We start from the raw sequence: 19,863 nt of genomic DNA, 5'->3' as shown, positions 1-19,863 counted from the left end.
GTTTCCAGGCTCATGAAGTGCTGCTGCACCCAGGTGTTCCCTGCCCGGAGGCAGCTGTGTGCACAGGGCCCAAAGCTTGGCCCTCAGAGCCATCAGCCCAGCCTTTCAGTTCTGGTACCGGGCAGTGCGCTCACTCCACTGGCTGCGAAGGCCCTTTGACGCTCCCACCCAGAAATGACGACATGGCTAGTGAGGCTGACAGTCTTGCTGTAATTGGGAGAAAACGGGCTGCAGCGCGTTTGGCAGATTGAGTCACCAGCAGCCAAAGTTGGGGTTGTGTAGGCAGCTGAGGGGCTCAGGGCCCCCTGCCTCACGTGGTGGAGAGAGGAAGAAGAAAGAGGTCAAATTCTAACCCAGATGGGAAAGTTGGTCCCGGGGGCAGCTTCACTTCCTCTCCTCCCTCTCAGGAAGGTGGGGAAGGCCATCATCTCCCCTTGCTGCCCAAGTTTCCTTTGGAAGAGGCTGGGGAGTTTCTAAAAATCTCCTACCTAGTGGAGACAACCTCCCCGACCGGCCCCCCAGTTGGCCTCTGCTCCCTTCCAGCCACTTCACAGCAGAGTACAAATCCAGAACTGTGTGTTTCGAGGGCCTGAGGGTGGTGAGGGGAGGACAGGGTGGCCAGAGGCAAAGGGGCAGGGGCAGGGGCAGTGGCCATTCTCAGCAGTTCCAGGGAAACAGGGCCTTTCTCCCAAGCACCCTGCACAAGGCTCAGTGGCAGCACTGGCCACCTGCCCTCCCAAAGGGGTTCCAAACCCCCATGGAGTTGCCTTAGAGCGGAGAAGGTTCAGGCAAGGAAGACCACAAAGATGATGAAGAAGACAATGAGGATAAGGAAGATTTTGACCATGAGCCACCGGTTCGAGGTGACCGACTGGAAGTACTTGAGGATCTCTGAATGGGCGGCCTCAACATCCAGCTGGGCTCCTAGCACGTTCTCATCGATCCTGGGGGTAGGGCGGAAAGAAGAGGAAACAGAACATTGGATTAAAAAGACTGCTGTTGAAGTAGACTTACCAACCTGGAAAAATGGGTCGCGATAATGTGGGAGTGAAAAGTATTTACATCCGGTACGATCCCATTTTTGTGTATATATGCTTGTATATAGAAAAAGCTCTGGAAGGGTAATGGGGATGAGTCTTGGCTCCGGTGTGATCAACTCTGCAACTTATTCGCTTGTGATTCTGAGCCAGTCATTTAACCTCCAGACTCATTTCCTTCCACTGCAAAGGAGGGAAAATGAGGATAACCCCGACGTTGCATCTCCGGTTGTTGTCGGCCTCAAACGATTAACAAAGTGCCCAGCCCACACTAAAAGCCCCCCCAAATGTCAGCTATTATAAATCTTCGCTTGTCAGTGTTTATTGATTTTTGTCTAATAATACTGCATTTGGAATATGGGAGAAGATGCTCACAGACCACTGTAGTCAGGAAATCCTGGTTCTGAGTGAGACAGGAAGAAAAACTTAATGATATGGACAGGAAGTCAGGAGATAGGAAAAGCCCTACTATTAGGAAAACATGTCTCTCCCAGGAACGTCCAACTCTTGAGAGGCGCCTGAGGAAAAGAAAACATTTCTTCGCCACCCAGCATACGCAACAATCCTGAGAACCCAATACAAACCCCGGCTTTTGCAAAGGGAGGCCCCGGGAGCAGAGACTGTGGTGAGCTATGAGGACAGAAAAGCTGGAGCCTGATAATCCAGTTGGAAGAGGAAAGGAAAGTCTGGGCCAGCGACTGCAAGCCCCAGGTCCTCAGAAGGTAGTCATGGGGCCTGCGAACTACTCTCTGGCCAAACGTAGGAGCCCAAGAGTGCCTGGCTGGCTCGGTCAAAAGACCATGCCTCTCTGGTGAGGTGATTCAGTCCGTTGAGCTTCTGACTTTTCATTGCGGTTCAGATCATGATCTCCAGGTCCTGGGGTCGAGCCCCAGGTCAGGCTCCATGCTTGGCGGCGTGTCTGCTGGGATTTTCTCTCTCCCTCTGCCCCTCCCTCTACTCGAATTCTCTCTCTCATGAATAAATCTTTTTTTTTTTTTTAAGGTTTTATTTATTTTAAAGAGATGGCAGGGGGAGAGGGAGAGAGAGAATCTGAAGCAGACGCCCCGTCAGTGTGGAGCCCAATGCAGGGCTTGATCTCACAACACAAGATCATGACCAGAGCTGAAATCAAGTCGGACACTTAACTGAGTCACCCAGGTGCCCCAAATAAATATATCTTCAAAAAAAAAAAAAAAAAAGAGTATGCGACTTTTGATGTTGGGGTCATGAGTTCGAGCCCCATGTTAGATACAGAAATTACTTAAATAAGTAAATAAACTTTAAAAAAAAAGGCCCAAGTATAGGAGTCTAGACTGTACATGATGCCCTATTTGTGTCTGAGTGGCTAACTGAAGTATCAAGTTTCCTACCTTTGGGCTGTAATTTCATTTCTCATTGTGGGTGCAACTGTCATTTCATATTCAAGAAAGCTCATCTTGGCAATCATGAATGGCTTTGCTTAACAAAAACACATACACAGTAAATGCAGTCTGGCGTAAGACTTTAAATCAGAGTCCATAAATGTAAACTAACGGGAGGGAGCTCTGGGTGGGGGGGAATTAGGGATCTGTGGGACACTCAGAGACAGTAGTGGGGAGCAGAAGACAGATATGAGGGGGCCAGAAAATGTGGCCTGAAAAGGGGAAGGATGAAGAAAACAGGGAAAAAGTTAACACGGTGAGGAGGTTGAAGGAATGTCTTACGGAAAGAAAGTAAAACTATAGGGGGAAGGAATCAAGCATTAAGAAGCTGGAGTCTCGGGGTGCCTGGGTAGCTCAGTGGGTTAAGCATCTGCCTTTGGCCTGGGTCATAATCCCAGGATCCTGGGATCGAGGCCCCACATTGGGTTCCCTGCTCATTAGAAAGTCTGCTTCTTCCTCTCTCCCTCTCCCCTGCCCATGCTCACTCTCTTGCTCTCAAATAAAATCTTTTTTTTTTTATTAAGGTTTTATTTATTTATTTGACAGAGACCGTAAGTAGAGAGGCAGGCAGAGAGAGAGGAGGAAGCAGGCTCCCTGCTGAGCAGAGAGCCCCTATGTGGGGCTCGATCCCAGGATCCTGGGATCATGACCTGAGCTGAAGGCAGAGGCTTTAACCCACTGAGCCACTCAGGCACCCCTCAAATAAAATCTTAAAAAAAAGAAGACGCTGGAGTTTCAAGGTGCCTAGGTGGCATAGTCGGTTAGGTGTCCAACTCCTGACTTCCGCTCAGGTCATGATCTCAGGGTTATGAGACTGAGCACTAAATTGGGCTCCCCACTCAGCCCGGAGTCTGCTTGTCTCTCGCCCTCCCTCTCAGCACCTCCCTATCTCCCCTGCACTTGTGCATGCATAACCTCTTTCTAATAAATAAATCAATCTTAAAAAAAAAAAAAAAAAGGAGCTGGAGTTTGACTGAAGGATACATGCCCAGATTGATGGAGAGTGATGGAGAGGCATGGAGACCCAGAGGATGAGAAAGTTGAGTTTAAGTTAGGGAAGACAACAAAAAGGAGGTTGAATGGAGAATGATAGTAAGCCCAGGAACTGGAAAGACTATTTGACCATGATTAGGAAATCTGGAATTTTAGCTTTCGGAGTGTCAATTTCCCAAAGGCTTCATAATGACTGATAGGAGTTGGGTCATATTCAGAGGATATGGAAGCTACTTTTAAGGAGCTCCATGTTGGGACACCTGGGTGCTCAGTGGGTTAAGCATCTGCTTTTGGCTCAAGTAATGATCCCAGGACCCTAGGATAGAGTCCTGTATTGGGCTCCTTGCTCAGTGGGAAGCCTGCTTCTCCCTCTGCCTGCAGCTCCCTCTGCTTGTGCTCTCTCTCTCATATATATAACATCTGAGGGTGGGGGGGGGAGGAGCTCCATGTGGCCAGGTTTAGAAAATCTGACTCTATAATGAAAAACGATGACAGTTGGAGTGCATGGGTGGCTCAGTGGGTTAAGCCTCTGCCTTCGGCTCAGGTCATGATCTAAGGGTCCTGGGATCGGAGCCCCGCATCAGGCTCAGCGGGGAGACTGCTTTTCTTCCTCTCTCTCTGCCTGCCTCTCTGCCTACTTGTGATCTCTCTCTGTCAAATAAATAAATAAAATCTTTAAAAAAATTAAAAAAGTAAAAAGAAAAACGATGATGGTAATGGATTACAGTACATCGGATACGAAAAAGAAATCCATTATTCCCAGTAATGTTTAAAGAGAGAAGGCTCCTTACAGAAGGGTGCAGCTAATAAATGTAGATGGGATGAATTAGAGGGGTGCCCGGGTGGTTCAGTGGGTTAAAGCATCTGCCTTCGACTTGGGTCATGATCCCAGGGTCCTGGCATCGAGTCCCGCACTGGGCTCTCTGCTCAGCAGAGAGCCTGCTTCCCTTCCTCTCTCTGCCTGCCTCTCTACCTACTTGTGATCTCTCTCTGTCAAATAAACAAATAAAATCTTTAAAAAAAAAAAAAAAGAAGGGATGAATTAGAAAACTGCCACTTGGTCTCACACACAGTCACGACTGTATCAGGCAAGGACCATCATGGGTCTAAGGAGGTGGATGTTCACAGGCACTCGAAGCGTCACTCCACAGATGACTTGTCAGATGGTCACCGCATTAAACAAGTGACCAAACTTGCCATCGCCAATAAAGGGATAACCTCATCAAGTGCCCACCGGTAATAACCAGCTATGTAGCTGGCCAACAGTCTATAACCTAGATCCGATCACGAGGCAACACTGAGCTAACACATGTGGAGGACCTTCTACAAGAGGCACTGGCCTCCTCAAAGAAAAGTCAGTGTCACGAGAAGCAAAACAAAAGGCAGACTAAAGAGACATATCGAATGCCACGTGTGACCACCGCCTCGGTCTTAAATTCAAGGAAAAAAGCGGAAAGCACTTGTTTTCGGAGCAGCTGGGGAAATTTCAGTATGGACTAAACAGTGAGTAATGACAGAGAATTGTTTGTCATCTTAGGTATGATAAGGGCATTGTGGCTGTTTAGGGGAATACCAATTCTGGACGGGTGCCTGCTGAAGTCTTTAGGGATAAAAATGTCATGATCTTTGCACTTTCCGATGGTTCAGAGGAACAAAAAAGAGGGAAGGCAAATGTGAGAAAATATTAAGTGGGCAAATCTGAGTGAAAGGAACATAGGTGTTCATTTGTATGATCCTCCCAACTTTTCTACTAGTTAGAAATCCTGTAAGTTACAAATCGGGGTGCAAAGGGAAACAACAGAGTAACAGACCAGCAGTTTTCATACCTCAGAAAAAAAATTAAGAATCACGTGTTGAACATCCCCAAAATGCAGATTCTCATGTCTCATATTCAGAAAGTTTAGGATGGGGCCCAGGAATCTACATATTGAAGACCTTTGGACTAAATCAGTGGTTTCTAAAAAGGGTGTTCAAATCCGGATCCACTGGCATGCAGGAAGCAAACAGAAGAATGTCTATTTAAAAAGTTTCATCCTTGGGTGGCTCAGTCAGTCAAGCGTCTGCCTTCGGCTCAGGTCATGATCTCCAGATCCTGGGATCGAGCCCAGCATCAGGGTCCCTGCTCAGTGGGGAGCCTGCTTCTCCCTCTCCCTCTGCCGCTCCCCTGACTCATGTGCACGCACGAGCACATTCTCTCTCTCTCTCAAATAAAATCTTAAAAAAATAAACAAATACAATAAAAAAAAATGTCATCCTTTCAAAATCTCCATTTCTTGTACATACAGTTGCCCATAATTTTTCTCTTTTGTTATTTCCCTTTTGTGTTTCAATCCCCTGTAAAATTGCTTCTGAGCCATCCAACAGAAGTTGCTGCGCTGATCCAATCAATCCCAGCCCCGCAGCTCCCTGAACACCCTCGAGCCTCACCTCACACCTCCCTTTTCAGGGGCACCGAGAAATATCCACTCCTTTCTTCCTAAAATTCCCACCACCTCAGCTTCTAAGGACACACTTCTCTCCGCCTTCTCCTGTCATCTTCCTTAGCCGCCTTCCTCAGCCTCCTGGACAAATCCTTCCCCCTTCTCCCAGTACTCCTGGAGCCACGGGGATCTGTCCTGTCCCTTTTTTTTCGCTTTACCCACTGTCTCAGGGTAGTCTCGTCTATATCCTCGGTTCCACCAGGAGGCCATTGACTCCCCCAAGTCCTTATCTCTAGCCCAGCCCTCTCTGCTGAGCCTCAAGCCACAGAGCAAATGCCACTTGGAGGGCCCAGGGAGTCTGACACTCAGCATGTCCAGAACAAAGCTCGTTCCCCTCCCCCCGCCCCCAACCTTCTCCCTGAGTTCTCTCCCTGAGAATGTGGCACACAGGTCCTTTGTGATCTGGCCCTGCCACTCCAGCTTCCTCCCTCCCCACTCCGCCTGCCTGCCTGCCGTGTGCACTACGTCTGCATTCCTGGAAGCCACCCAAGCCCTTTTTCATTTCTGAGCTGTTCTGACCACCACGTGAAATGGCCTCTCCTTTCCTTTGGCTGGCATTCCTCCTCAGGACTTAGTTTGGTATCTTTTATTTCTAGGAGAGGTACCTGGCCTGAGTTCCCTTACCTCCTTCTCTTCCTGCCCTTACCATACTGAAGTGTAACTGTCAGTGCATGTCTCTCCTACTAGACATGAGCGCCGCAAGGACCGGAATGGTCTTTCACCTTCCTATCCCCAGATCCAGCAGGACTAGCTCAGAGCAGCACCAGATGTTTGCTAAACCAATAAAGAAATGAACACTAACACTGAAAGACACTCTTTCAAGGAAGACTAGAATGTAAGGTTGCATGCAGATGCAGAGAATGTTAGCTATTTCTTTTAATATTTTATTTATTTATTTGAGAGCAAGCGAGAATGAGACAGATCACAGAGGGAGAGGAAGAAGGAGACGCAGACTCACCAGCTGAGCACGGAGCCCGATGCGGGGCTCAATCCCAGGACCCTGAGATCATGACCTGAACTGAAGGCAGATGCTTAACCGACTGAGCCACTCAGACGCCCCTAATGTTAACTATTTAAAACACATAAACGATAGAGAAAGAACCCAAGTAAATTTTTTTTTAAGATTTTACTAATTTATCCATCAGGGAGAGAGAGGGAGAGAGAGAGCACAAGCAGGGGGGGTGGCAGGCAGAGAGAGAGGGAAAAGCAGGCTCCCTGTTGAGCAAGGAGCCCCATGCGGGACTCGATCCCAGGATCCCGGGATCATGATCCAAGCTGAAGGCAGATGCCCAACCGACTAAGCTACCCAGGTGTTCCAAACCCAAGTATCTTTTACGATTCCATTTCACAGAATCTATAACAATATTCTAATATACAAAGTACATCACAGCCTGAGGAGCTACAGTGTTTATGGAACCAACCCAGTAAGGAGTTCCCTAGGTCTCAGCTGAACCAGGGAAGAATCAGTCTTTTGAAGTCTCTTGATTCCAGGACCATGATGGCTAGACTCATAGCACCTTATAAATGGCTCGTACTATAGTTGATGAATAAATAAACAAACAAACATCCTTTAAGTAGCAGTTGTCAAACTCCTCCTCCTCCCACATCTCCTCTCCCCGCCTCCCAGCTACTAGTGCTCCCTCCTACTGAACGGAGAACACTGAACCAGTCTGAGGAATCGGGCACAGTCTGAGTAAATAACGGCCAAACGTTTCCTAAACTTCGTGAGAGATGTAGATGTACAGATGTGAGAAACTCAGAGAACCCCGAGAAAGGGAAGTTCAAAGAAAATGACATCAGGAGACATAATAGTCAACTGCTGAAAACCAAAGACAAACAAACAAACAAACATACAAAAAAACCTGAAAAGCAGCCAGGGAAAAACACATTACATACACAGCTGAAGTTATCACCACCTTCTCATTAAGAACAAGAAAGACCAAAGCTCAGTAGAGTGATACAGCGAAAGTGACTAAAGAGTGAACCTGAAAACCCAGAATTCTATATCCAGGGAAAACATCCTTCAGGAATGAAAGTGGGGGGCGCCTGGGTGGCTCAGCGGGTTAAGCCTCTGCCTTCGGCTCGGGTCATAGTCTTAGGGTCCTGGGATTGAGACCTGCATCATGCTCTCTGCTCAGCAGGGAGCCTGTTTCCCCCTCTCTCTCTTCCTGCTGCTCTGCCTACCTGTGATCTCTCTGTCAAATAAATTAATACAGGGGCGCCTGGGTGGCTCAGTGGGTTAAAGCCTCTGCCTTTGGCTCAGGTCATGATCTCAGGGTCCTGGGATCAAGCCCCACATCAGGCTCTCTGTTCCACAGAGAGTCTGCTTCCTCCTCTCTCTCTCTGCCTGCCTCTCTGCCTACTTGTGATCTCTGTCAAATAAATAAATAAAATCTTTAAAAAAAATTAATATAAAATTCTTAAAAAAAAAAAAAGAATGAAGTTGGGGGCACCTGGGTGGCTCAGTGGGTAGAGTGTGGGACTCTTGATCTAGGGGTTGTGAGTTCAGGCCCCATTTTAGGCACAGAGCCTACCTAAAAAAATAAGAGCGGGTGGGGGTGGGCAGGGTGCCTGCGTGGCTTAATTGTTAAGCGTCTGCCTTTGGCTCAGGTCATGATCCCAGGGTTCTGGGATCAAGTCCCATGCTGGGTCCCTTGCTCAGCAGGGAGCCTGCTTCTCTCTCTGCTTGCTCTGCCTGATGCTCCCCCTGCTTGTGCGTGCGCACTCTCTCTCTGACAAATAAATAAAGTATTTTTTTAAAAAGATTTTATTTATTAGAGAGAGAGAGCACGTGCACAAGCAGGGGGAGCATCAGAGGGGGAGGGTGAAGAGGATTCTCTGCTGAGGAGGGAGCTGGATGGGGACCCTGGGATCATGACCTGAGCTGAAGGCAGAGGCTTATTTAACAACTGAGCCACCCAGGCACCCGAAATTTTTTTTGAGAGACACAGCACATGCACACAGGCAGAGGGAGGGGCAAAGAGAGGGGGACAGAGAGAATCTCAAGCAGGCTCCACACTCAGCATGGAGCCCGACAAAGGGCTCAGTCTCACAACCCTGACATTATGACTTGATCTGAAAACAAGAGTCGGACGTCCAACTGACTGTGCCACCCAGGCACCCCTAAAGTTCTCGCATTTTGTATGAAGTAGGCTGTGAGAGCTAATGATGCATGCTATAATTCCTAGGTCAGCCACTTTAAAAAAAAAAAAAAAGGCAATGACGTTTAGCTAAAATACCAACAAAAAAATTTTTGGTGGAATTTTGAAAAAAATTTCCATTGTTCAAAAGATGACAGAGAAGGAGGAACAAATGGACCAAAAAAAAAAAAAAAAAAGGAAAAAAAGAAAGAAAGCAAATAGTAAAATGGTAAGCCTAAATCCAACCTTATTAAAAAGTACACTATTTATTTATTTATTTATTATTTATTATTTATTTATTTATTTATTTATTTGACACAGAGAGAGATCACAAGTAGGTGGGGAGGCAGAGAGAGAGAGAGAGGAAGCAGGCTCCCCGCCGAGCAGAGAGCCTGATGCGGGGCTTGATCCCAGGACCCCGAGATCATGACCTGAGCCGAAGGCAGAGGCTGTAACCCACTGAGCCACCCAGGCGCCCCCAAGAGTACACTATTTTTATGGAATCACAGAAGACCCTGAGTAGCCAAAGCAATCTTGAGAAAGAACACAGCCGGAGGCATCACACGCCCTGATTTCAACCTATGCCACAAAACTAGAGTCACCAGGACAGCCTGGTACAGGCGCAAATACAGACGCGTAGATCAGTGCAACAGGAGAGAGCGCCCAGACATAAATCCACACGTATGTGATCAATTAATCAGAGGAGGCAAGAATATAAACGGGGAAGACAGTCTCAACAACAAATGGGTGGGGGGACTGGACAGCTACATGTGGAGAATGACCCTGGGCCACTTTCTTTCACCACATGCAAAAATTAACTCACAATGGATGGAAAACTTGAATGCAAGACCTGAAATCATAAAAATTCTAGATGAGAACACAGGTGGCAGGTTTCTTGACATTACTTAGCAATATTTTTGGACCCGGCTCCACAGGCAAGGGCCACAAAAGCAATAATAACAAATGCGAGTACATCAAACTAAAAAGCTTTGGCACAGAGAAGAAACTATCAACAAAGTTCTTTCTCCTTTTCAGGAGAAAAGTTTGCAAATCATTTATCTGATATAAGCCAAATATCCAAAATATATAAAGACTGCATATAACCCAACAGCAAACAAACAGACAAACCAACAATCTAATTAAAAAATGGGCAGAAAGTCTGAAGACATTTTTCCAAAGAAGACATCCAAATGGCCAAGAAGCACATGAGAAGATGCTCAACACCACTCATCATCAGGGAAAAACAAATCCAAACCACAATGAGATAATCACCTCATACCTGTCAGAACGGCTAGCATTAAAAACAAAACAGGGGCGCCTGGGTGGCTCAGTGGGTTTAGCCTCTGCCTTCGGCTCAGGTCATGATCTCAGGGCCCTGGGATCGAGCCCCGCATAGGGCTCTCTGCTCAGCAGGGAGCCTGCTTCCCCTTCTCTCTCTCCTGCCTCTCTGCCTACTTGTGATCTCGCTCTCTGTCAAATAAATAAAAATCTTAAAACAAAACAAAACAGGGGTACCTGGGTGGCTCAGTGGGTTAAGCCCCTGCCTTTGGCTCGGGTTGTGATCTCAGGGTCCTGGGATCGAACCCCACACGTTGGGCGCTCTGCTTAGCAGGGAGCCTGCTTCCTCCTCTCTCTCTCTGCCTGCCTGTCTGCCTACTTGTGATCTCTGTCAAATAAATAAATAATATCTTAAAAAGCAAAACAAAACAAAACAAATAGCCAAAAAAAAAAAAAATATATATATATATAGGTGCTGGTGAGGATGTAGAGAAAAGGAACCTTTGTGCACCGTTAGTGAGAATGCAAACTGATACAGCGACTCTGGGAAACAATATGGAGGTTCCTCAAAAAATTAAAAATATAGCTACCACATGATCCAGTAATTCCATTTCTGGGCATTTATCCAAAGGAAAAGAAAACACTAACTCAGGAAGATAATATGCACCCTGATGTTCACTGCAGCATTATCTACAATAGCCAAAACACAGAAGTGTAGGAGTCCATTGATAGAATGGATCCTGTTTGGTTTTTTTTTTTAAGATTTTATTTACTTATTTGACAGAGAGATAGAAAGCAAGCACAAATAGGCAGAGCTGCAGACAGAGGGAGAAGCAGGCTCTCCGCAGAGGAGGGAGCCTGATGCTGGGCTCGATCCTAGGACCACCCGAGCCAAAAGCAGCCAGGCGCCCCACGATCCCTTTCTTAACACATCATCCCGCCGTAATTCTCCACGTATATCTTATCACTACCTGAAAATTTCTTGTCAACTCTTTTAAACAGCTGTGCTCACCCACCCTCCTGAATCTCACCCCTACGCTATAGAGATGCCACGGTTCTACTCATCGGTGTATCCTCAGCACCTAGAACAGCACCTGACAAGAAACAGGCACTCCGTGAACACCTGTTGAAGGAACCCTGTGGGTAGGCCGGATTCCCTCTACTCTTTCAAAGGGCAGCAAGCTGTCCCTGGCGACCTTTAGGATGCCACCCCACAGGAACAGAAGGCTCTTCTGTCCGGGGGTGAAAGAGAGTCTCACCTCTGAATGGTTTCTTCCTGCTCCTTAACCATGTGTGCCAACTGCTGAAAGATGGAGCCCAGCTCGACAATTGTGGACTCGATGTTCTGCATGGTGTCTGCCCGGCTCTGGATGTAGGAATCCTTCAGGGGAGAGATAGCGCCCATGAACTCTAGGTGCTTCCTCAGCGGAGGGCCTGCTTCTTTAGGACCCCTTCCCAGCATGGCCACTCTACTCAACGCACATTTCAAACACTTGCTAGCCGTCCACTGGGGAGGACAGACGAGCATCTCCTCCCCAGTTCCGAGCCCAGGTACCTGCTCATCAATGAGCTGCAGCTGCTGGCTGGTCCGAGAGTCCATCATGTCAATGGCCACATCCCCGGAGGCACGAGACTCTGCCCCCAAAACCACAGCACTGCCCCCTGGGAAAAGAAAGAAAAGGCACTTCGTAGTGCCTGAAAGCAGGTTCAAAGCCCGCCCACACGTTCTGGGTTTGAATCCCAGCGCGGGCACTTCCTAGCCTTGTGACCCTGGACAAGTCATTTAATCTCGCTGGGCCTCAGTTTCCTCCCCTTTAAATGACGCATAATAATAGCGGCTTTCTCTGACGTGGTGGTGAAAATTAAATGAGAGAATGTGAACGAGTAATAAAAATGTTAGAGTCATTCTAGTGCACAGGACTGAATTCAGCCCCGACAGTGAGAACGTGGAAGACTAAGTGTGGGTCGTGAAAGCCAGCCATGGGGTTTGACCTCTGAGAGAGAAATCTTGGCATCTCAAGGATGCCTCTCCATTCTCCTACGCACGCCCTGCCCTCGCGGGGTTAGAGATGCCATCACAGACACAGTAACTGAGTCTTACCCCTCAGGGCTCCCTGCACTGCCGGTGACTTACCCAGGTGGTTGGGGGCCAAGGGCAGGGCTGACACAGGTGCCCGGGAGAACTGCTCCCGCCGATTCCTCTGCTGCTTCAGGTTCTGGGGTTGGGGAAGAAATGCAAAGGTCCCGAGGCCTCTGGGAAGCAGGCATGTTAGAGACCCTCCTGTTGGCCTATGACACTGTCACCCTCACCCCTCCACTTGTCCCTTCCCCATCTGCCCTCGGGCCCTTGCCCCGATTCCTATCCCTCCTACACAGATTCTTCTTACCTCTGTCCTCACTTCTAAAACTGATTTGAAGTCATTGGACATCGAGGCCAGTTTTGACTAGAACAAAAGGAGAGAGGGTTGGCCAAGGAAGACAGTGCCTTTCTCCCTTCTGCCTCCCCCTCCACTGACTCCAGGTCCCACCTGCAGGGAGACCACGATGGTGTTGGAATGGGTTTGCAGGTGCCGGCCGCTCTGGCTGCCCTTGGCCCTCACGAAATCCTGAAGCTGGGCAATTTGTTTGTTGAGGCTATTGATGTCCTACGGAGAGCCAACGGAAAAGCTGTTAACAAAGGGGTCCTCAGCCAATGTCTCTCCCACACGGACAGCTCCAGCAAGGACGACAGGGTGGAAGTTACGAACGATGGTGAGGGTATTTCAAAGTCAGACCCGAAGGGCCTTCTGGGATGGTCCAAGCTCCGGACTTTGCTCCGGCTCAGTCCCTGCGGAGTAGAGCCAGAAGAGGCAAAATCTGGTCTCATCCTTTTCTAAATAACTGACTTTATCCCCTTCACCTTCTGGCTCAACTCCACCTGCGAGGCCAGACACGTGACCAGAGAACTACTTCGAAGGCTATCATCTCACACCCAGTGCATGCTGGCCAGCAGAGCACTGTATGGCAGTCAGGAAAAGGGAAGAGTCAAAGTCTCCGTGTTTCCCGGAAGCATCAACAAAACGCCTCTAATACACAGATCTCCTTTCAAAGGTCATTATAGCAGAAGAGTAAAAGCTGTGACTTGTCCAAGGTCACACATGATGAGGTAAAGTAGCACAGTCCGGCTTTCTACACCAGACCAAGGTATCCTCCGCTCCCCGATCCGGCTTGCCAAGATAGAGACGAAGGAGATGACTGGGGAGTGGCAGAGAAAGTTTGCCCAGGGGATGAGGGGGAGAGGGAGAGGAGGTCAGGAATAGTGAGTTTAAGGAACACACTGAAGACAAACTAGATTAGGCAACTTCTAGAATTCCTCGAACAGTCCCCCCGCCAGTTAGCATTCCAGCCACAAGCACTCGAGAGCTGTGGACGATATCCACAGCTGACCGGTCTGGCCCTTTGGAGCTGATGCAACCTCCTTATAGCCCCACGTCCAAAACCGCACTCCACGGCTTCTCCCCATAAAATCTCCTCCCCCAGAGTTCTAGCTCAGAAAAACGGTACTGCTTCCCACCGAGGCGCCCAAGCTAGAAGTTTCTAAGTCACATACTCATACCTCCTAAACCCATCTCTCTGCCACAACACAACCACAGTCTACGGGTCACTTACCAGGCACCAAGTGCCTGTGTCTCTGTGCCACACAGCGCGCTAGGCAGCTTGCCATTTTCTTTGCCCTGTCTACCACAGAAGACAACTCCTAACTCCCCGCCAAAAGCTGTTCCCCCTTCTCCCTACTTTTCCCTTTTGGTAAATGGCACCATCAGTCGCCAGCTGCTCAGACCAGACGCAGGGGAGCCATCCTCAAGTCCCCTCTTTCCCCTTAATCCATATGGAGCCTAGCAGGAGCCCACAGAGAACCCGGCCGATTCCAATAGACGCTCCAAATCGGGCCGCTCACCTCCTTCCCTACGAAACCTGCCCTGGACCCTATCGTCACCTTCTCTCAACATTCGCCAAGAGCCTCCTAAGTGACTTTCTCCTTGCAGCCTGCCCTCGCCCATTCACCCTCAACACAGCGGCCAGAGTGAGCTTTTGAACCAGAAACGGAGCACATCACCGCGCTGCTTAAGATCTTCCAAGAGCTTTCCACTAAATTTAGAACACAAGCCAAATTCCTTCCCTGGTGGACGCAGACTTCACAGGCGCTGGCCCTGCCCATTTCCCTGACCTCATCCCCTCCTGGTCTCCTTCTCACTTGTTATGCTGCAACCACACTGCCCTTTGTGTTTATCAGACGCGCTAAGGTGGCCCACCCTTCAGGGCCTTTCCCTTTGCTATTCCCACTTTCTGAAAAGTGCTCCCACCAGATCTTTGGATGATGCTGCTTCTTCACCATTCGGGTCTCAATGCCCCTTCTCACGGGCGATCCTAGATCACCCCCATCTACTAAGACCCCGGCCTGAGGAACTGAATTCATTTCTTTAATAGGATTCACCACCCTGAAATTGTTTTTTCTACTTGTCTGGTGTCTCTCCCTCTCCCTTCCCTCCCCCTCTCTCAAATAAATAAATAAATAAATAAGGAAGGAAGGAAAGGAGGAAGAGGAGGAGGAAATCCCCCAGGGCAGGTACCTCACCTGTCCTGCTCACTGCTGAATCCCCCAGAACCAGGCAGCTATAGGTCACCCAATAATGTGACTCCAAAAATAAACAACTGAATTCCCACAGCCACCCTCCGAGGTAGGTGCTGTGACCATCATAAGGGAACCGAAGCTCAGAGTAGTTAGACGGCTTACCCAACGTTACACCATAGTCAGTGGACTTGGGATTTGAACTCGTCTGTCTGAATCCAGGCAGTGGTTCTTCAAAGCCTACGCAAGAGCGCCCCAGTAGTTGATGCCATCCTCTCTCTTCCACCCCACAAGGCACCTCCTGAACACAGCTGCCCCTGGACAGCAGCAGAACCTCCTCCCTAGCCTCTCTGCCCATCCATGCCCCAGGCTGGGTTTTTTTCCCCCCCTTATGGTCATTCAACTTCAAGTTTCATGCTCATGACATTGTGCTGGGAGAGGAAGGAATCACAACTGTACAGATTCCACTATCCGGGGGTCTTCTAGACAGACTTAGACTCCACATTCTTACCGTCCTTGTAGCCTCTGGCAATCAGTGATTCCATGCTCCTTACCCAGGCCCACAATGAGCTTCCCAACCAGCCACCGATCTACCCTCCCAGCCTCATCTCCTGCTGACCAGTCATCCAGTCAACAAAGAGTGAGTACCTCCTCTACACCAGACACTACTACAGGCATTTGGGATACATCTGTGAACAAGCAGGAAGAAAAAAAAAATCTCTGTTCCTGTGGCACTTACAATTTTTTCTTCTCTTTGTTTGGGGCTGGGGGGATGAGGTAGATGGGAGGGAACAAAACCAATAAAGGTAAGTCAGTCAATGACAGAGAATGTTAGAAAGTATCCAGTGCTATAACCAGAAAAACAGAGCAAGGTAAGGGAGATCACAGTTGCGAGCACTGACATACTAAACCGCACGCTCAGGGTAGGCCTCCCTGAGAAGGTAACACCTCATCAAAGACTTCAACCTTCTCTGTTATAAGCCGGGCCACTGCACACACTGTTTCTTCTGTTGGAATGTTCTTCCATGGCCTGTAGGCAAGTCTTGAAACCAGTTCAGACTTCACTCCCTCTAGAAAATCTGCCCCAGTGTCCCCAGACCATCTCATTCATCTTTTTGTAAGGTCCAGACCCCTTGCCTTCTCCTCACTGTAAGTCTGAGTTTGTGGGACTGGATATCTTTTGGAGACAATAAGCCCTGATGGCGGAAATCTTGCCTCAAGCTTTTGTACTGTGCTTTGTACACAGCTAATGGCCAAGTGTCCACTGCCTCAACACACGAGCAGGATGTCTGGGCTGGCTCTAGAAACTTGCTCTGGACCTCCGATATAACGGCGACTCATAGCGCGATCTGATGGGAACGCAGGATGCTGAGGGCCAGTAGCTCACCTGTTTGATGATGTAAGTCAGTTCCTCGATTTCCACTGCTTTATCATCGAAGAGGGACTTGCGCTTTGCCACTGCAGAGACAAAGGAGGCCACGACGGGGGAGGTCAAAGACAAGGCTCAGGGAGTACAGTTCCTCAGCCCTCTCTGGTTCACTGCCCCATCTCTGAAAGACCCCAAGAACACTCACAGATTGTCAGCTTCTCCAGCTTGGCAAATGTGTTGCTGAGGTCTTTCCCAATGCGCCTGGAAACGAGCATTAGTGAGGGCACCACGGGAAAGGGCAGGACAGGGCCTATTCCCACATTAGTTCCAGCAAAACTGAAGCGGCCCTCCCTCACAGCCAAGGCCCCCCGAGGCAAGCCTACTGCTCCCCAGACCCTGCAGCACCCCACCACGTAACTTCTCTCAACTTACTTGGCCATGAGGGTAAATTCACTACGCTGCCGGACAGCACGCAGAGCCGGCTTGTTTGTCTGGATTCCATTCTGAAATACAACATCAAGGCATGACACTTTAGTTCCCCCTCCCCATTTCCAGCATTCACTGCTTCTTAGGTATCAGCTACATTCTCCCTAGGACCTCCACCGGATCCTCCAATTTTATCAGTAGCGGTCATTTAGAGCTCAGATCTGAACCTGGGTAGACCCAGGTTCAAATCTTGACTCCACCACTTATTAGCTGGTGTTTGGGGCAAGTGACTTAAACCATTCTGAATCTGTTTTCTCTTGCTTAAAAAGAAGACAATCCACACACCTCCTATTGTTGCTGCTAAAATTAAACAGCATAAGGGCCATAAAGTATTTTAGTTAGATGCCTCAGACATTGTAAGCACTAAATAAATGATAGGCACGATTACCATTTTAGTCCTCCAATCAGGAAATCAAAGAGGATAACTGGAAAGCTCTTGGAGATCATACAGAAAAGCAATTGTTAAGACCTGAGCAGTAAAAATATTTAAAATTACAGTCACTCAGGTCCCACTTTGATTCAGGATGTGTGGACTGAAACAAGGGAATCTAATTTGTAAAAAAGCATTCCAAAGTAATTTTGGTAAAAACTACTTATCAAAAAAAAATGTTTTCGGGGTGCCTGGGTGGCTCAGTTGGTTGAGCGTCTGCCTTCAGCTCAGGTCATGATCTCAGGGTCCTGGGAAAAAGCCCCACATCTAGCTTCCTGCTCAGCAGGGAGTCTGCGTCTCCCTCTGCTTCTGCCCCTCTGCCTTCCCCTGCCTGTGTGTACGCGCCCGCGCGCTCTCTCTCTCTGTCAAATAAATAAATAAAATCTTAAAAAAAAAAAAACTGCTTTCATTTTATAGATATAAAAACTGAGGCCCAGGGGCATCAGTTGGCTAAACCTCTGACTCTCTCTTTTTTTTAAAAGATTTATTTTATTTGACAGATAGAGATCACAAATATGCAGAGGGGCAGGCAGAGACAGAGAGGAGGAAGCAGGCTCCCTGCTGAGCAGAGAGCGTGGATGCGGGGCTTGATCCCAGAGTGCGGGGCTTGATCCCGGGACCCTGAGATCATGACCTGAGCCCAAGGCAGAGGCTTGACCCACTGAGCCACCCAGGCGCCCTCTAAACCTCTGACTCTCGATCGCAGTTCAGGTCTTGATCTCAGGGTCATGAGCTCAAGCTGCACACTGGGCTCCACACGGGACATGGAGCCTACTTTATATCAAAAACAAAAAAGCCCTACACCTCTGCCCCCCATCCCCCGCCAAAAAAACCCTGAGAGCCAACTAGACTAAATTCCCTGTGGCCAAAGAGCAAACTTATGGTAGGACTATTCCAGAACTAGAACTCAAAGTCCCTGTCTCTGAGCTAAAGGCTCTTTCTAGAACGTGTTCCTTATCCACTCCAAATATACTACAGCGACCTCTCATCCTGAGATATTCCTTCGAAGATTAGCAACCCTACTCTCTGGGGAATTTCTCACAGAACACTTTAGGTCCTTGCGTCCAGATAGCTGACCCACCCCTTTTCTGTTGCTGAGTAGATCCTACAGCCCCTCCAAACCAGATCAGTTCCGCAACAGGTCACCACCCCCACCCCCAAATTATGTCTATCAACAGTGCTGGAGCACAGCCTCTCCCAGATTTCACTAAGGCTCACTGCTGCCTTTTCCACTCCTGGTCCTTACCTGACGGCTCTGCAGGGACTTGCAGGCAGACAGGAACTCCTGGGTCCGATCCCGGCAGGACATGGTGTTGGGAGGGGGAGGGACCAGGGCCACTGGGGGGGGCAGAGGGGCGATGTCGCTGCTGCTACTGCCAGCAGTTGCAGGGGACAGGACCTGTGTCTTTGAGAGACCCAGGTAGACACCCTGATCCGTGTTCTTAGACCCGTAGCGTTTCCGCGGGATCATTGAGACGCATAACCTCGGACTGTTGTGGAGGGGAGAGTGTCATTCCCCAGGAAGCCTCCTTCCCCACAAATCCCCCGCCCCCAACACACACACACCAGTAAATCCTCGGGCCCCTTCTGCACTTGGCACAGACTTTCGCGCCCAAAGCCACCCGCAGATCCTGGGGCCGGCCCACGGCGGACAGGTCCCTGCTCTCCGGCCCAATTGGTCCCGCTCCTCACACTCTACCAACTTGGCTCCGGCGGCCAGAGCGCGGGCCGGGGGCCTTGAAGCAGGACAGGACCAGAGGCAGGTCCCGTGGCACCGAGGCGCCAGCCCGGCCTGTGCAACTGCCCCAGGCCCAACCGGGCCCTCTCGTATCCGCGGATCCCTTCGACTCCTGAGGGAGAAACGGTGACCGACCTCCCGAGGGGTACCCACTCCGGTGGGCGGAGGGGGGCGAAAAAAAATCTCTAGGTGTTTATTTGAAACAGGAAGTCCCACCCCCGCCCAAGTCCCGCCTTCTGGAGGACTACAGCCACTGATTAGGTAATGCTGACGTCTTTCTCAACAGGGGCTTCCCTGATTGGACGGCGAAGTATTCCCTCACCCCGAGCCGGGCCGGCAGGACTGGCCCGCTCGCCCCAGGTTCCCTTCCCCCCTGCCGTCGCCGCCCCCGGAAAGCCGCTGCCCGGAGCGGACACGGCGGCCAGACCCCTTCTAGAGCGAGTCTTACCTCCTCTCTGCCTCCTGCCGCCGCCGCCGCTGCCACAGTCTCCCGGGTGGTCACCGCCTCCTCTCCAAGCGCTGTAGCCGCCGAAATCCGACCAGACTGGAAGCCGCCACGTCACCCACACGTAACCCCTCCCCCGGTGACGAGAGGGCGGTGCCACGCGTTTTGGAGCACAGGGACTCGAGAGGCACGCCCCCCCACCAAACGCCGGAGCGACTCCGCCCTCCCATTGGCTAAGCTGTTCGTGACCCCGCCCCCGAGGAACCACAGCCGGGGCCCAGGAGGCAAGGCCAGCCCCAGGGGAGGAGCCTTAAAGAGCCCGCAGCCCCAGCGGAGCCGGTGCCCTGTGGGCCCGGAACCGGCAGCGGAGGCACTTGCACTCGGGCAGGTACACGTTAGAAACTTTATTCTCTGGAGGCTGGGGCAGACTGAGAGCA

The 19,863-nt window shown here is 49.8% G+C and overlaps 1 protein-coding gene across 4 annotated transcripts; it reads right to left on the bottom strand.

The window, feature by feature from the left end:
- Window positions 1-189: 189 nt before the first annotated feature.
- STX5 (syntaxin 5) lies at window positions 190-19,570 on the bottom strand. Of its 4 annotated transcripts, none has more exons than XM_080815755.1 (11): window positions 19,430-19,570; window positions 18,490-18,733; window positions 16,760-16,830; window positions 16,533-16,588; window positions 16,346-16,416; window positions 12,878-12,994; window positions 12,737-12,793; window positions 12,484-12,565; window positions 11,905-12,011; window positions 11,609-11,730; window positions 190-944 (listed from the first exon to the last, which is right to left on the bottom strand). In XM_080815755.1, the coding sequence occupies exons 2-11, from the start codon at window positions 18,712-18,714 to the stop codon at window positions 785-787; spliced, it is 1,068 nt and encodes a 355-aa protein (XP_080671881.1). In that variant the 5' UTR covers window positions 18,715-18,733; window positions 19,430-19,570; the 3' UTR covers window positions 190-784. The 4 variants fall into 4 exon arrangements, with proteins under 4 accessions (XP_080671881.1, XP_080671883.1, XP_080671884.1 ...); XM_080815757.1 differs by having other exon boundaries at window positions 18,490-18,648; window positions 19,430-19,567; XM_080815758.1 differs by having other exon boundaries at window positions 18,490-18,581; window positions 19,430-19,561.
- Between the last annotated feature and the right edge of the window lie 293 nt (window positions 19,571-19,863).

The sequence above is a fragment of the Martes martes genome, assembly GCF_963455335.1.
Source record: "Martes martes genome assembly, chromosome: 10".
Taxonomy (NCBI): domain Eukaryota; kingdom Metazoa; phylum Chordata; class Mammalia; order Carnivora; family Mustelidae; genus Martes; species Martes martes.
Note: the sequence above shows the minus strand (reverse complement) of the source record. Positions and strands in the feature narration are given on the sequence as shown.

Bases quoted from the DNA above. Each gene is read 5' to 3' on its own strand.
- STX5 (XM_080815755.1), bottom strand. From the start codon at position 18,714: ATGATCCCGCGGAAACGCTACGGGTCTAAGAACACGGATCAGGGTGTC. The intron at 12,995-16,345 runs GTGAGCTACTGG...GGCTCTCCGTAG, and splicing joins TGACTTACATCATCAAACAG to GACATCAATAGCCTCAACAA. The intron at 12,566-12,736 runs GTAAGAAGAATC...CCCCAACCCCAG, and splicing joins TTTTAGAAGTGAGGACAGAG to AACCTGAAGCAGCAGAGGAA.